Source organism: Panthera leo, chromosome B3 (genome assembly GCF_018350215.1).
Source record: "Panthera leo isolate Ple1 chromosome B3, P.leo_Ple1_pat1.1, whole genome shotgun sequence".
Lineage (NCBI taxonomy): Eukaryota > Metazoa > Chordata > Mammalia > Carnivora > Felidae > Panthera > Panthera leo.
This window is the reverse complement of record NC_056684.1, coordinates 70,026,754-70,042,590: the sequence shown is the minus strand read 5'-3', so window position 1 is coordinate 70,042,590 and position 15,837 is coordinate 70,026,754. Positions and strand designations below refer to the sequence as shown.

General features: G+C 38.5%; 1 protein-coding gene across 1 annotated transcript; it reads left to right on the top strand.

Moving 5' to 3' along the window:
- The first annotated feature begins 3,873 nt into the window (after positions 1 to 3,873).
- LOC122221237 (olfactory receptor 4N5) lies at positions 3,874 to 4,800 on the top strand. Its single transcript, XM_042940551.1, has one exon. It carries the CDS (start codon positions 3,874 to 3,876, stop codon positions 4,798 to 4,800), a length of 927 nt encoding a protein of 308 aa, XP_042796485.1.
- Positions 4,801 to 15,837: the final 11,037 nt, after the last annotated feature.

Here is a 15,837-nt window from a genome sequence, read left to right as displayed (position 1 = left end):
ACAAAGATAAATCACTTTATTTTTATCATAATGAGTTAGACAAAATATTTGAGACAACATGAAGTAACTAATGAGTGTTTCAGACGAAGTAAATTTCAGCAAGTTTAATGTTCAGGAAGAAAGTCTTAGCAGTGAAGAGCAAGTTAAGCTTTTCAATCTGTTGAAAAATCCACTGGAATGGAACACTTAGGAAGCACCTACCATACTCCCTCTACCTTGGAGCAATCTATTGTCTCAGAATTAAGGGAAAGACAGGTATTGAAAGTAATGATGTAGAATGTGTGCACGAAACAAAGTGAAAATACATTAAGACTAAAAGAATGTGGGCAAATGAGAGAAAGGGAAGGACAAGAAAGAGTAATGAAGAAGGAAAAGCAAGGGCTCTGTGGAGAGAAACCACAGGAAAAATAAAATAAGGCAAATGTAAAAAGAATATTCGAGAAAGTGGGTCTATAAAAGAGAATTAGTAGGAAGAGAATGGATAAATATGAAATGTTTAGAAAGGAGCAAGAGAAAATGCATGGGGAGAGATGAAGGAGTTGCTAGGAAGGTGACCTGTCCCCAAACACCTGGCTCCAGGAGGAGTCCAGGCATGCTCAGTGTGACCTGTGGAGGCAGTGTGTCTGCACTCTGAGGAAGAGGGACAGGTACCAGCACCCTCTCTGTGCATCTAAAGATGCACTAAAATGCCAGATGTGTTTTTTTTATTAAGGAAGGATAGGGGTGATGAAAACATTCAGGTCTGTGTCTTAGCCTACACTGACAATACTTCTTTGCTTTATCTGACTACAACAAAAGCTTGTGCCTGTGAGAATCATTGCCTGGGGCTTTTTTTTTCTTTCAGGAATCCATTTTATGCAGAGTAATGTCCGTTGGACGCATGTCTGTCCTCAGTGTCTATCATGAGCACAATTTGAGAATCACGGGAATAGAAGGTATATAAATGGGAATGGGAGAAGAAAGTGGATTAAAGACGTGAAGTGATATGCGAGTCCATCTTTTAGTAACAGGGAGTAGAGATGGATACTGGAAAAATAAAAGCAGAAAAACAGTGGGAGACTGTAACTCTCAGAGTGCTCCCTGGATCTTGAAATGTCAACCCCCCCAAAGCATGAAATTACTGTAAGTGATTACCTGGGATGCCCAAAACCTAAATAGACAGAGGGTGCTGTGGACTTACTTTCCTAAGAGCAGGTTTGTATAGGCAGAGTAAGAAATAAAGGTGGAGACCAATAGGCATCCACATGGGTAAAAGACAGAAGGAAACTTCTAAGTTAATTTCAAGGACACCAAAGATATTTTTTTCCTCTTTTTTTTAAAGTTTTTATTTAAATACCAGTTACTTAACATACACTGTAATATTAGTTTCAGGTGTACAATATAGTGATTCAACACTGACACACACTACCAGCTGCTCATCACACTAAGTGGACTCCTTAATCCCCATCACCTACTTAACCCACCCACCCCATCCCCTTCTGGTAACCATCAGTTTGTTCTCTATAGTTAAGGGTCTGTTTCTCAGACTGCCTCTCATTCTCTCCCTCTTTTTTCCCCTTTGTTCATTTGTTTGCTTTCTCAAATTCACTATGTATGTGTTGATACCTATGTGAACATGTATCTGTATGTACAAATATGTGTACACATTTTATAAATTCCTTTTCTATAATATTTGGCAGCTAGTTACAAATGTTACTGATCACATAGAACATCACATCTGATGTTTCCTAAAAATTGTGCCCTAAAATACCAGTATATTGCCTAAGCGTCCCATGAGTTTCTTTATGGACTTCTTAAGGTTTATTTTTCTTTAGTCTTTCTCCTTTTTCTCCCCTCTCTTCCTATCTTCTCTTTTGGGGATGCTATAAAAAATTCGTGACAAATTTCAATTGGGAATTTTTCTCTCTCCAGTTTTTCCCACCACATCAAATGGCACTTAAAAAATGATTTATTGAAATATAATCAACATACCATAAAATTTAAAGAACATAATTCAATGGTTTTAAATGTATTTACAGAGTTATGAAAGTATCATCATCATCATGATAAATTTTAGAGCATTTTCCCCACCCCAAAAAGAAAACTCATATTAGCAGTTACTCCCCCATTGCATCGTAGTCCTAGGCAACCACTCTTCTACTTCCTGTCTCTAACGATTTGCCTTGTCTGGAGATTTTCATAAATTGAATTATACATATGCTGTCCTTTGTGACTGGTTCCTTTCACATAGCATAATGTTTTTGAGTTCATTCATGTTTCTGCACGTCGCAATACATCATTCCTTCTTATTGCCAAACTATATTCCATTGTATCCATAGTATTTTTTAAAAACAACTATTGCATGTAATTAAAAAACAAGGGAGGGGCGCCTGGGTGGCTCAGTCGGTTAAGCATCCGACTTCGGCTCAGGTCATGATCTCACAGCTCGTGGGTTTGAGCCCTGCATCAGGCTCTATGCTGACAGCTCAGAGCCTGGGGCCTGTTTCAGATTCTGTGTCTCCCTCTCTCTCTGCCCCTCCACCACTCGCGCTCTGTCTCTCTCTGTCTCAAAAATAAATAAACATTAAAAAAAAATTAAAAAAATCAAGGGAAATATTGTTATATGTCACATTATAATATTTTGTTACAATTAGCAATCTTCCGTTTTTAAGTCATTTGTGCCAACAAACATCTAGAGATATCAAAACATATGAGTATTTATTTATAAAGTATGTTTCTACTATTATAGTAACATACAAATTAGAAGACAACCACAAATATAATTCTAAGTAGAGTTCTTATTTAGACCAGATTACAGCCTGAAAGGGTAAATATTTATGCAAGCAATATTACAATTAAGTAATACCAATTTACAGACTCTGATTAATAATGTACTAATCAGTTTAAACTAAGAAATACATACCTCTTATTTTTATCTACTCTACTTGCAAATGAGAATGAAGAAGTTGCTGCAAAATTAAAATCTTAACTACAATTCCTTTATTTTTCTCATCTGTCCAATGAGTACATCATACTTTATGTTCTATATGGACAATTCCAACTCTATCATGCTTTGATTTATTAGTTGAGATATTGAAAATATTTTATATATTATGATAAGTTTTACATGAAAATATTTGTGGGAAGGATGTCATTTGCCTACCATTCTGAGATCTGAGGGAAAAGGAGGTTATGGATACATGGTGAGCAAATAAAACTGGGTTAGTATTAATTAGGATTTAAGAACAGGGTATGTAGTAGATTCAGGATGGGGACCAACCAAGAGGGTAACTAGGGGAAAACCTCTAAGTTAGGAGAATGTAGGATTCTTGTTTGAGACCCTAAACCATTTTGGAATAAAGGTGCACAAGGACACCAAAGCAGAACAAGTAAGAAACACATTTAGAAAAGAAGGCATAGAACTAGGGAGTCTACAGGAAAGAAATGAAAGAAGAATTTGCCAAAGTACTTTGGTCTGTGGGAATAAGAAGTGACCAAAAGCCAGCAACTATTATAACATTAGAGACAGTGCACCACCACTAACCAAAAGAACAACAAGCCTGACAAATTTCATAATGATTAAAGTTTTTTAATGAGGAAATTTCAACTATACCTCAAGCAAACTAGCCCAGAGTCCTAGAGGAGAACATTACATAGAAGCTCATGGTTAAATGGGAATGAGAGTGGTTATAAGAACAATGGCTTAGGGGGGAATCAAGAAATGAAGGGTAGAAAGGTCAACTCAAGACATAAGGCAATTACGGGCATGTGTTTTTTTCTGCTAGGCAAGTGTTAGAAGTGGTAAATGCTTTTATCTGAAAAGAGCTATGGAGTAGATGAAAAGGTGGTTATAACAGATATTTTGTTCTTTGTTATGTTGCAGACAGAGGAGAGATGGAGAGGGAGAACAGCACAGTGGTGACAGAATTTATCCTCCTTGGTCTCACCCAGTCTCAACAGGCTCAACTCCTGATCTTTGTGCTAGTCTTAGTTTTCTACCTCACCATCCTCCCTGGAAATTTACTCATCATCCTCACCATCAGATCAGACCCTGGCCTCACAGCCCCCCTCTACTTCTTTCTGGGCAACTTGGCTTTCCTGGATGCATCCTACTCCTTCATTGTGGCTCCCAGGATGCTGATGGACTTCCTCTCTGAGAAGAAAATAATCTCCTACAGGGGCTGCATCACTCAGCTTTTTTTCTTGCACTTTCTTGGGGCAGGGGAAATGTTCCTTCTTGTTGTGATGGCCTTTGACCGCTACATGGCCATTTGTCATCCTTTGCACTATACTACTGTTATGAACCCTAGAATCTGCTATGCCTTGCTGTTGGCTCTGTGGCTTGGGGGCTTTACTCATTCCATTGTGCAAGTAGCCCTTATTCTCCACTTGCCCTTCTGTGGCCCAAACCAGCTGGATAACTTCTTCTGTGATGTGCCACAGGTCATCAAGCTGGCCTGCACAGACACCTTTGTGGTGGAGCTCCTGATGGTCTCCAACAGTGGCCTGCTTACCCTGCTGTGCTTCCTGGGGCTTCTGGCCTCTTATGCTGTCATCCTCTATCGTGTGAAGGGACACACCTCTGAAGGCAAACACAAGGCTCTTTCCACATGTACCACACACATTATCATTGTGTTTCTCATGTTTGGACCTGCCATCTTCATCTACACTCGTCCCTTCAGAGCTTTCCCAGCCGACAAAGTGGTTTCTCTCTTTCACACAGTGATCTTTCCTTTGATGAACCCTGTGATTTATACCCTTCGCAACCAGGAAGTGAAAGCTTCCATGAGGAGGTTACTGAGTCGTCACATGGTTTGCTGAATGGAATAGAAGAGTGAGACATGCAACAAAGGAGAAAGTTCAGTTGGAATTAATTAAATCATTTATTCATTAGTGTACTATGTGAGTCAGTCACTTTAGGAAATACTGAATTTATTAAGCAATTCCAATTTTCAGGCACTATTCTAGGTATGTGAATAAGGCAGGTAAGATTCTAGGTCTCTTGGGGTTATATTGAAATAGATAAAAACAGATTAAAGTATTAAATTGGCCAAAAAAAACCCCATAATATCCAAGAGAGATAGTGCTCTGAAGCAAGTGGAAAATACTGCCATGATAGAGTTTGACAGGAGATGGAAGTTACTTTGCTTTTGGTTGTTAAGCAAGGTCTTGTTGGTGGTGGTTAGCTGATATTCCAGGTGACTTGAGAGAAATACCTGTGCAATTTCCCAGGGACAGAAAATTCTAGACAGAGAAGATGACTAGTACAAAGGCACAGAGATTTTATTAACTGGTACATTTGAATATCACAAAGAGAAATGTGGTAGCTTGTCAAATATGTTGATATATGTAAATATATATGTACTGAACACTGTACAAAAAAATGGTATGACGTCTTTTAGGGTTTGTATGTGTATGTGTGTGTGTGTGTGTGTGTGTGTGTGTGTGTGTGTAAATGCATGACAATAGTCATGAAAAAATGATAGACACATAATAGGATTATCATTAATATAGACTGGATTAAAATTTTCTTTCTTGTCACATGTTTTATGTTTATTTCTATTTTTCACATTCTCTGCTTCATTTTGGTTTAATTGAAAAAGGGAAGGAAACAGATACTCTTATAGTCTCCGGAAAGGAATGGAACTCTGCCAACTCTCCAAGTATAGCCCAGTGAGAGTTGGATCAGACTTTTGACTTAAAGAATTATATGAGAATAAAGTTTTGCTATTTTAAGTCATTAAGTTTGGGGTAATTCGTTAAGATATAATAGTAAATAGAGACAACACAGTCTGGTTAAATAGTAATATAGTAACATAGTATTTCTTTTACTATCCTTTTACTCTTCATCTATATGGCTCTTTATTTTTTTTTATTTTATTTTTTTTCAATATATGAAATTTACTGTCAAATTGGTTTCCATACAACACCCAGTGCTCATGCCAAAAGGTGCCCTCCTCTATACCCATCACCCACCCTCCCCCCCCTCTCACCCCCCATCAACCCTCAGTTTGTTCTCCGTTTTTAAGAGTCTCTTATGCTTTGGCTCTCTCCCACTCTAACCTCTTTTTTTTTTCCTTCCCCTCCCCCGTGGGTTTCTGTTAAGTTTCTCAGAATCCACCTAAGAGTGAAAACATATGGTATCTGTCTTTCCCTGTATGGCTTACTTCACTTAGCATTACACTCTCTAGTTCCATCCACATTGCTACAAAGGGCCATATTTCATTCTTTCTCATTGTATGGCTCTTTATTTTTAATACAGTTTCTTGTATGTAACATATATCTTAACCAATACAATAATCTCTGCCTTTAAATAGGTTATTAGGTCATTTACAGATATCATGATAATAGATAGACACAGTTCAGTTAAAATTGACCATCTTTTTATTTTATATTTGTTTCATCTGTTTTTTCCAGTTTTGTCTTCTTTATGTATTTTGTTGAACACTGAGTGTTATTTATATTTCCTTTCTTTATATTTATTATTGAGTTCAATTTATTCATAGTAATAATCTTGACCTCTTAGCTATCTCTTTTCTTGAAGCTTTTAGTGTTTATTTTAGGGTGATAATACATACTGTACATTTTAATGTATCACAGTCTAAATTCAATATTACATATTTCCAGGTATCATATAAGAAAGTTATAACATTGTACTTCCATTTGCCTGTTTGTGCTGTTTTATATTAATGAGTACTATTACCTATTGAGATAATACATTCAACAACATATTGTTATTACATTCACTGTGTACTGTCATTTACCTTTTAAAGAGAGTTGTATAATAAAAACTATTTTTATCCTCTTCATGTTTCATTTTGTATAATGTTATTGCTATGCCTTCACGTTCACTAATTTTTTTCCTCTTCACTGTCATCTCTGTAATACCTTCCAATGCATTTTTTTCACTTGAGAAGTACAATAGTTCAATTCCATATTTCAATTCAGATTTAAAAAAATCTTCCATGACCATTCTTAATCGCTGTATAGTAGCAGTACTATCTCTTCTGATGATTACAGTAAATTACCCTTTACAAGATGGTGACACCTTTCCTTGCTTTCATGTCTCTTAGAAAGAAAAATGCAAAGTGAATGAGTAGCAGCAATAGCCTGAAGTTAATGGAAATCTTACTGTGTCATTGGTGAAAGGAGTTCTTCTAGAACTAGAGAGCATGAAGTTGTGGGAAAATAAAGCATAAATTGTACAAGTGTTTTACAGGGATTGAAGCTATATGAGGAATATCCTTGCTCCCAAGCCTGCAGAATCTTATTACTGGGAGAAAGAATACATATAATGCCATTAAGTAAGAGCATACACTACATTCTAGAAGATGCCATATCAAGATAGCAGGATACAATCTAAAAATTGTGATGCTCTCTAATCAGTCTTAATATAAAATGACACAGAGCATGACAGCTCCATCCCTATAGTCAGTTGAACTGCCATGATCAGGTGGTCCATATCTACTAGGGCATAGTAGAATGCTATGAGCTGATTTCCAACTCATGTAAAGTTCTCTGTTGCACATGGCAGAGCCATGCTACATAATCCTATGAAACTACATTGTGATTCTGTTAGGATATGGCATAACTTATAAAAGGTCTATTTTCTAGCTAGGTAACTTTAATACTGTTGGATGTACCTGGATATATGGCCTTAGTAGTAAGACTGCATTTACTCTGTACTAGATCTGCAAAGATGTCTTTCCTGAACTAAGTTCACAAAATTGGAAGCCTCATGTCAATCAATAAATAAGTAATATATACAAGTTAGAATATACTGCCAACTTGGAGAGGACTACCAGAAATTATGCTTTCTTCTTAGTGTATGGTGATGGTACAAGATGCAATACTTTAACTTTTAAAGTGATGCCTCAGCATCCTTGCCCTGTATAAACTCTCCAAAACTTCATAAATGTGGCATTACCTGCCATCTTAAATGAATGAGGTTTTTATCCTCACACTTGATCCTTTACATTCACTTAATCTGGGGAGAGGAAATGTTATTTTTCTTATGCCCTATCATAGGAATATTGAAAATTTCACTTAACTTCCTTTTAGGTAACTGTTTATCACATGACCTTGACTAGAATTGTATTTGTAGCTGTTGGTCTTGCTAGTAATCAACCATGATTATAGTGTTTCAATTAAATTAAATAGAAGTTCTTTTTTTCCCTAGGGTAAAAGAAATCATAGCATTTTAGTCCAATGTTCGCATGGCAGGGTTACAATATCACCAGAGACTCCAAAACTTCCTATATGTATGCTCTTTTTAAAAATAGTTTGTCATTTTATTTTATTTTATTTTATTTATTTATTTTTAAAAAGAGAGAGAGAAGATGGCGGCATAGGAGGATGCTGGGCTAATCGCGCATCCTGCTGATCACTTAGATTCCACCTGCACCTGCCTAAATAACCCAGAAAACTGCCAGAAGACTAGCAGAACAGAGTCTCCGGAGCCAAGCACAGACAAGAGGCCCACGGAAGAGGGTAAGAAGGGCGGCCAGGTGGTGCGCGCTACATGGACTGGAGGGAGGGAGCCAGGGTGGAGGGGTGGCCCGCCAGCCAAGCAGAGCCCCCGAGTCTGGCTTGCAAAAGTAGAGGGGATGGACGGAGTGTGTTCCGACAGCAAGAGGGACTTGACATCTGGAAGGTTATAAGCTAACAGCTCTGCTCAGAGAGCAGGAAGGCTGGAGGACAACAAGAGGGAGTGTTGTTGAGCCCCGGACGACAGAGCGCAGCCTGGCAGGGAACAAAGGCGCTCGCCAGCACCATCTCCCTCGCCCATCTCCCAGCCAAAATCCCAAAGGGAACCAGTTCCTGCCAGGGATCTTGCTTGCACCTTACAAACACCCAACCCTGTGCTTCTGTGGATCCATCCCTCCAGCGGGTCTGACTCCCTCCCAGTGCTGCAGGGCCCCTCCCAAAGCCGATCTCTGAAGGAAAAGCTAGCTGAGCCTGCCCCTCCCGCCCCTGTGCACCTTGCCGATCCACCCCTGCTAATACGCCAGATCCCCAGCACCACAAGCCTGGCAGTGTGCAAGTAGCCAGAAGGGCCATGCCACCCCACAGTGAATACCGCCCCTAAGAGAGGGGAAGAGAAGGCACAACCAGTCTGACTGTGGCCCCAGCGGTGGGCTGGGGGCAGACATCAGGTCTGATGGTGGCCAGCCTACCAACGCAAGTTATTCAAGACAGCACAGGGGAAGTGCCCCGCAGTCCCGCACCACTCCAGGGACTATCCAAAATGACGAAATGGAAGAATTCCCCTCAGAAAAACGTCCAGGAAATAACAACAGCTAATGAAATGATCAAAAATGATTTAAACAATACAAGAGAAAGGGAATTTAGAATAATAGTCATAAAATTAATCGCTGGGCTTGAAAACAGTATAAAGGACAGCAGAGAATCTCTTGCTACAGAGATCAAGGGACTAAGGAACAGCCAGGAGGAGCTAAAAAATGCTATCAATGAGTTGCAAAATAAAATGGAGACAACTACAGCTCGGATTGAAGAGGCAGAGGAGAGAATAGGAGAACTAGAAGATAAAGTTATGGAAAAAGAGGAAGCTGAGAGAAACAGAGATAAAAAAATCCAGGAGTATGAGGGGAAAATTAGAGAACTAAGTGATACACTAAAGAGAAATAATCTATGCATAATTGGTATTCCAGAGGAGGAAGAGAGAGGGAAAGGTGCTGAAGGGGTACTTGAAGAAATAATAGCTGAGAACTTCCCTGATCTGTGGAAGGAAAAGGCATTGAAATCCAAGAGGCACAGAGAACTCCCTTCAGACGTAACTTGAATCGATCTTCTGCACGACATATCATAGTGAAACTGGCAAAATACAAGGATAAAGAGAAAATTCTGAAAGCAGCTAGAGATAAACGTGCTCTAACATATAAAGGGAGACCTATAAGACTCGTGACTGATCTCTCTACTGAAACTTGGCAGGCCAAAAGGAATGGCAGGGTATCTTCAATGTGATGAACAGAAAAAATATGCAGCCGAAAATCCTTTATCCAGCAAGTCTGTAATTTAGAATAGAAGGAGAGATAAAGGTCTTCCCAAACAAACAAAAACTGAAGGAATTTGTCACCACTAAACCAGCCCTACAAGAGATCCTAAGGGGAATCCTGTGAGACAAAGTACCAGAGTCATCCCTACAAGCATGAAACCTAAGGACACCACATTGACTCTAAACCCATATCTTTCTATAAACATTGAATGTAAATGGACTAAATGCGTCAACCAAAAGACATAGGGTATCAAAATGGATAAAAAAACAAGACCCATCTATTTGCTGTCTACAAGAGACTCATTTTAGACCTGAGGACACCTTCAGATTGAGAGTGAGGGGATGGAGAACTACTTATCATGCCACTGGAAGTCAAAAGAAAGCTGGAGTAGCCATACTTATATCAGACAAATTAGACTTTAAATTAAAGGCTGTAACAAGAGATGAAGAAGGGCATTATATAATAATCACAGAGTCTATCCATTAGGAAGAGCTAACAATTATAAATGTCTATGCCCCGAATACAGAAGTCCCAAATATATAAAACAATTACTCATAAACATAAGCAACCTTATTGATAAGAATGTGGTAATTTCAGAGGACTTTAACACTCCGCTTACAGAACTGGATAGATCATCTAGACACAGGGTCAATAAAGAAACAAGGGCCTGAATGATACATTGGATCAGATGGACTTGACAGATATATTTAGAACTCTGCATCCCAAAGCAACAGAATATACTTTCTTCTCGACTGCACATGGAACATTCTCCAAGATAGATCACATACTGGGTCACAAAACAGCCCTTCATAAGTATACAAGAATTGAAATCATACAATGCATACTTTCAGACCACAATGCTATGAAGCTTGAAATCAACCACAGGGAAAAGTCTAGAAAATCTCCAAAAACATGGAGGTTAAAGAACACTCTATTAAAGAATGAATGGACCAACAAGGCAATTAGAGAAGAAATTAAAAAATATATGGAAACAAACGAAAATGAAAATACAAAAATCCAAAAGCTTTGGGATGCAGTGAAGGCAGTCCTGAGAGGAAAATACATTGCAATCCAGGCCTATCTCAAGAAACAAGAAAAATCCCAAATGCAAAATCTAACAGCACACCTAAAGGAAATAGAATCAGAACAACAAAGACAGCCTAAACCCAGCAGAAGAAGAGAAACAATAAAGATCAGAGCAGAAATAAACAATATAGAATCTAAAAAAACTGTAGAGCAGATCAATGAAACCAAGAGTTGGTTTTTTGAAAAAATAAACAAAATTGATAAACCTCTAGCCAGGCTTCTCAAAAAGAAAAAGGAGATGACCCATATAGATAAAATCATGAAATCATGAAATCATGAAAATGGAATTATTACAACCAATCCCTCAGAGATACAAACAATTATCAGGGAATACTAGGAAAAATTATATGCCAACAAACTGGACAACCTGGAAGAAATGGACAAATTACTAAACACCCACACGCTTCCAAAACTCAATCAGGAGGAAATAGAAAGCTTGAACAGACCCATAACCAGCGAAGAAATTGAATCAGTCATCAAAAATCTCCCAACAAATAAGAGTCCAGGACCAGACGGCTTCCCAGGGGAGTTCTACCAGACGTTTAAAGCAGAGATAATACCTATCCTTCTCAAGCTGTTCCAAAAAATAGAAAGGGAAGGAAAACTTCCAGACTCATTCTATGAAGACAGTATTACTTTGATTCCTAAACCAGACAGAGACCCAGTAAAAAAAAGAGAACTACAGGCCAATATCCCTGATGAATATGGATGCAAAAATTCTCAAGAAGATACTAGCAAATCGAATTCAACAGCATATAAAAAGAATTATTCACCATGATCAAGTGGGATTCATTCCTTGGATGCAGGGCTGGTTCAACATTCGCAAATCAATCAACGTGATACAACACATTAATAAAAGAAAAGATAAGAATAATATGATCCTGTCAATCGATGCAGAAAAGGCCTTTGACAAAATTCAGCAACCTTTCTTAATAAAAACCCTCGAGAAAGTCGGGATAGAAGGAACATACTTATAGATCATAAAAGCCATTTATGAAAAGCCCACAGCTAACATCATCCTCAATGGGAAAAAACTGAGACCTTTTTCCCTGAGATCAGGAACACGACAGCGATGGCCACTCTCACCACTGTTGTTTAACATAGTGTTGGAAGTTCTAGCATCAGCTATCAGACAACAAAAGGAAATCAAAGGCATCAAAATTGGCAAAGATGAAGTTAAGCTTTCACTTTTTGCAGATGACATGATATTATACATGTAAAATCAGATAGACTCCACCATAAGTCTGCTAGAACTGATACATGAATTCAGCAAAGTTGTAGGATACAAAATCAATGTACAGAAATCAGTTGCATTCTTATACACTAATAATGAAGCAACAGAAACACAAATAAAGAAACCGATCCCATTCACAACTGCACCAAGAAGCATAAAGTACCTAGGAATAAATCTAACCAAAGATGTAAAATATCTGTATGCTGAAAAGTATAGAAAGCTTATGAAGGAAATTGAAGAAGATATAAAGAAATGGAAAAATATTCTGTGCTCATGGATTGGAAGAATAAATATTGTCAAAATGTCCATACTACCCAAAGCCACCTACACATTCAATGCAATCCCAATCAAAATTGCACCAGCATTCTTCTCAAAGCTAGAACAAGCAATCCTAAAATTTACATGGAACCACAAGAGGCCCCGAATAGTCAAAGTAATTTTGAAGAAGAAGACCAAAGCAGGAGGCATTACAATCCCAGACTTTAGCCTCTACTACAAATCTGTAATCATCAAGACAGCATGGTATTGGCACAAAACCAGACACATAGACCAATGGAATAGAATAGAAACCCCAGAACTAGACCACAAACATATGGCCAACTCATCTTTGACAAAGCAGGAAAGAACATCCAATGGAAAAAAGACAGTCTCTTTAACAAATGGTGCTGGGAGAACTGGACAGCAACATGCAGAAAATTGAAACTAAACCACTTTCTCACACCATTCACAAAAATAAACTCAAAATGGATAAAGGACCTGAATGTGAGACAGGAAACCATCAAAACCCTAGAGGAGAAAGCAGGAAAAGACCTCTCTGACCTCAGCCGTAGCAATTTCTTACTTGACACATCCCCAAAGACAAGGGAATTAAAAGCAAAAATGAACTATTGAGACCTTATGAAGATAAAAATCTTCTGCACAGCAAAGGAAACAACCAACAAAACTAAAAGGCAACCAACGGAATGGGAAAAGATATTTGCAAATGACATATCAGTAAAAGGGCTAGTATCCAAAATCTATAAAGAGCTCACCAAAGTCCACACCTGAAAAACAAATAACCCAGTGAAGAAATGGGTAGAAAATATGAATAGACACTTCTCTAAAGAAGACATCCAGATGGCCAACAGGCACATGAAAAGATGCTCAACGTCGCTCCTCATCAGGGAAATACAAATCAAAACCACACTCAGATATCACCTCATGCTAGTCAGAGTGGCCAAAATGAACAAATCAGGAGACTATAGATGCTGGCGAGGATGTGGAGAAACGGGAACCCTCTTGCACTGTTGGTGGGAATGCAAATTGGTGCAGCAACTCCGGAAAACAGTGTGGAGGTCCTCAAAAAATTAAAAATAGACCTACCCTATGACCCAGCAGTAGCACTGCTAGGAATTTACCCAAGGGATACAGGAGTACTGATGCATTGGGGCACTTGTACCCCAATGTTTATAGCAGCAATCCCAACAATAGCCAAATTATGGAAAGAGCCTAAATGTCCATCAACTGATGAATGGATAAAGAAATTGTGGTTTATAGACACAATGGAGTACTACGTGGCAATGAGAAAGAATGAAATCTGGCCCTTTGTAGCAACGTGGATGGAACTGGAGAGTGTGATGCTAAGTGAAATAAGCCATACAGAGAAAGACAGATACCATATGTTTTCACTCTTATGTGGATCCTGAGAAACTTAACAGAAACCCATGGGGGAGGGGAAGGAAAATAAAAAGGTTAGAGTGGGAGAGAGCCAAAGCATAAGAGACTCTTAAAAACTGAGAACAAACTGAGGGTTGATGGGGGGTGGGAGGGAGGGGAGGGTGGTTGATGGGTATTGAAGAGGGCACCCTTTTGGCATGAGCACTGGGTGTTGTATGGAAACCAATTTGACAATAAACTTCATATATTGAAAAAAATAAAATAAAATAGTTTGTCACAAAATATTTGTAAAAATTCCACACGCCATATTAATATTCCAGACAGAATGAATAAGAAAAGGATGTGTGCCATTACAGACCCATTTTCCTTCCAATCCATTCTTTCCATTTCTACAAATTAGCTCTGTATTACTGCAAGCCCTAATCCATGAAGAAGGCTTTTCCAGCACGCTAAGTCAATTGACCTCCAGATGGTTACAAATGGGTATCAATGTTAGATTAATAAAGAGTGGGAGGAAAGGAGAATAAAAACACACACACACACACACACAAACACACACACACACGCTGCCTTAGCCCAAATGTCTGCAGTAGTTCCTTGGCTCACTCTGGAACTCAGCAACACTTCTGTGACTCTAGTTCGCCTGGTGAAATTGGCCACTACATTTCTCACCTTTGTATACAAGACGCTATACACAGAATAACTCTCTCCTAAAGAAGTCCACACCTTAATCATGGAAACGTGTGAATATGTTAACTAATATGGCAAATAGAACTTTAAAGATATGATTGGTTATAAACCTTGAGATGGGGAGATTATCCTGGATAGTCTGGATGGCCTCAATGTAATGCATGAATATTTAAAAGCATTGAACTTTTCATGAATCCAAAGAAAAAAGAAGCCAGGAAGGATGAGACTTCAGGAAGCTTTGATTCACTGTTTCTGGCTCTGAAGAGGAAGAAGACATGACCAAGGAATATAGGCAATGTCTAGAAAGTGAGAATAACCCCTGACTAAAAATCAGCAAAGAAATGGAGATGTTATTGTACAACAATGTGGAACTAAATTTGGCCCATAGCCAGTATGAGTCTGAGAATGGTTTCTCCCTCAAAGCCTCCAGTAGGGAATATTGTCCTACCAACAACTTGATTGTATCCTAGTAAGACCAATGTTGGATTTTGGACCTACATGACTGTAAAATAATAAATTTGTGTTGAAAGAAGTCCCTATCTTTATGGAAATGTGTTAAGCAAGAAGAAGAAAATGAATACATGATCACACTCTTGGGCTGCGTGCGGTAAGACTGCGTCTTCTCTTGCCCCTCCAGCTTAGTTTTGGTTGTAGGTTCCTGCTGATGATCATCTTTGGTTTCCCTGAACATTTACTGTTAACAACTCAGATATTTTGTCACTTGAGTCCTTGACATCCTTCTGTCACTTTGTCACTTAACATCCGTTTTATATATGTATATTGTCTAACTGACAGCGTTTTAACTATAACTATTTACATTACTAAATGTTAGTATAAAAACTAACACATTTCTAATTAGACTTGAGAAAATGTGAAGTTGGGAGACAAAGGGCATAACTCTCTCAGGAGTGAGCCCTTACAATAAATTTTCACCAAGTAGCTGCGTGATAATACTGTTTACCTACATCTTACCACTTACTTACATCTTTGCCACTTCTACTTGTAAGGAAGGTAGCACAGTGTCACTTAATGAATTCAGGCATCTGTTACTAATGAAGGATGGGAGAAATCTACTCACCAGACTGCATACATGGGCTGGACACATTGCTAAACTGAGCACTGGTAAGGAAAATGAAGAACTGTGATTAGCGCAGGTTAGTGAGATGCAGCCTTGCG

Bases quoted from the DNA above. Each gene is read 5' to 3' on its own strand.
- LOC122221237 (XM_042940551.1), top strand. From the start codon at position 3,874: ATGGAGAGGGAGAACAGCACAGTGGTGACAGAATTTATCCTCCTTGGT.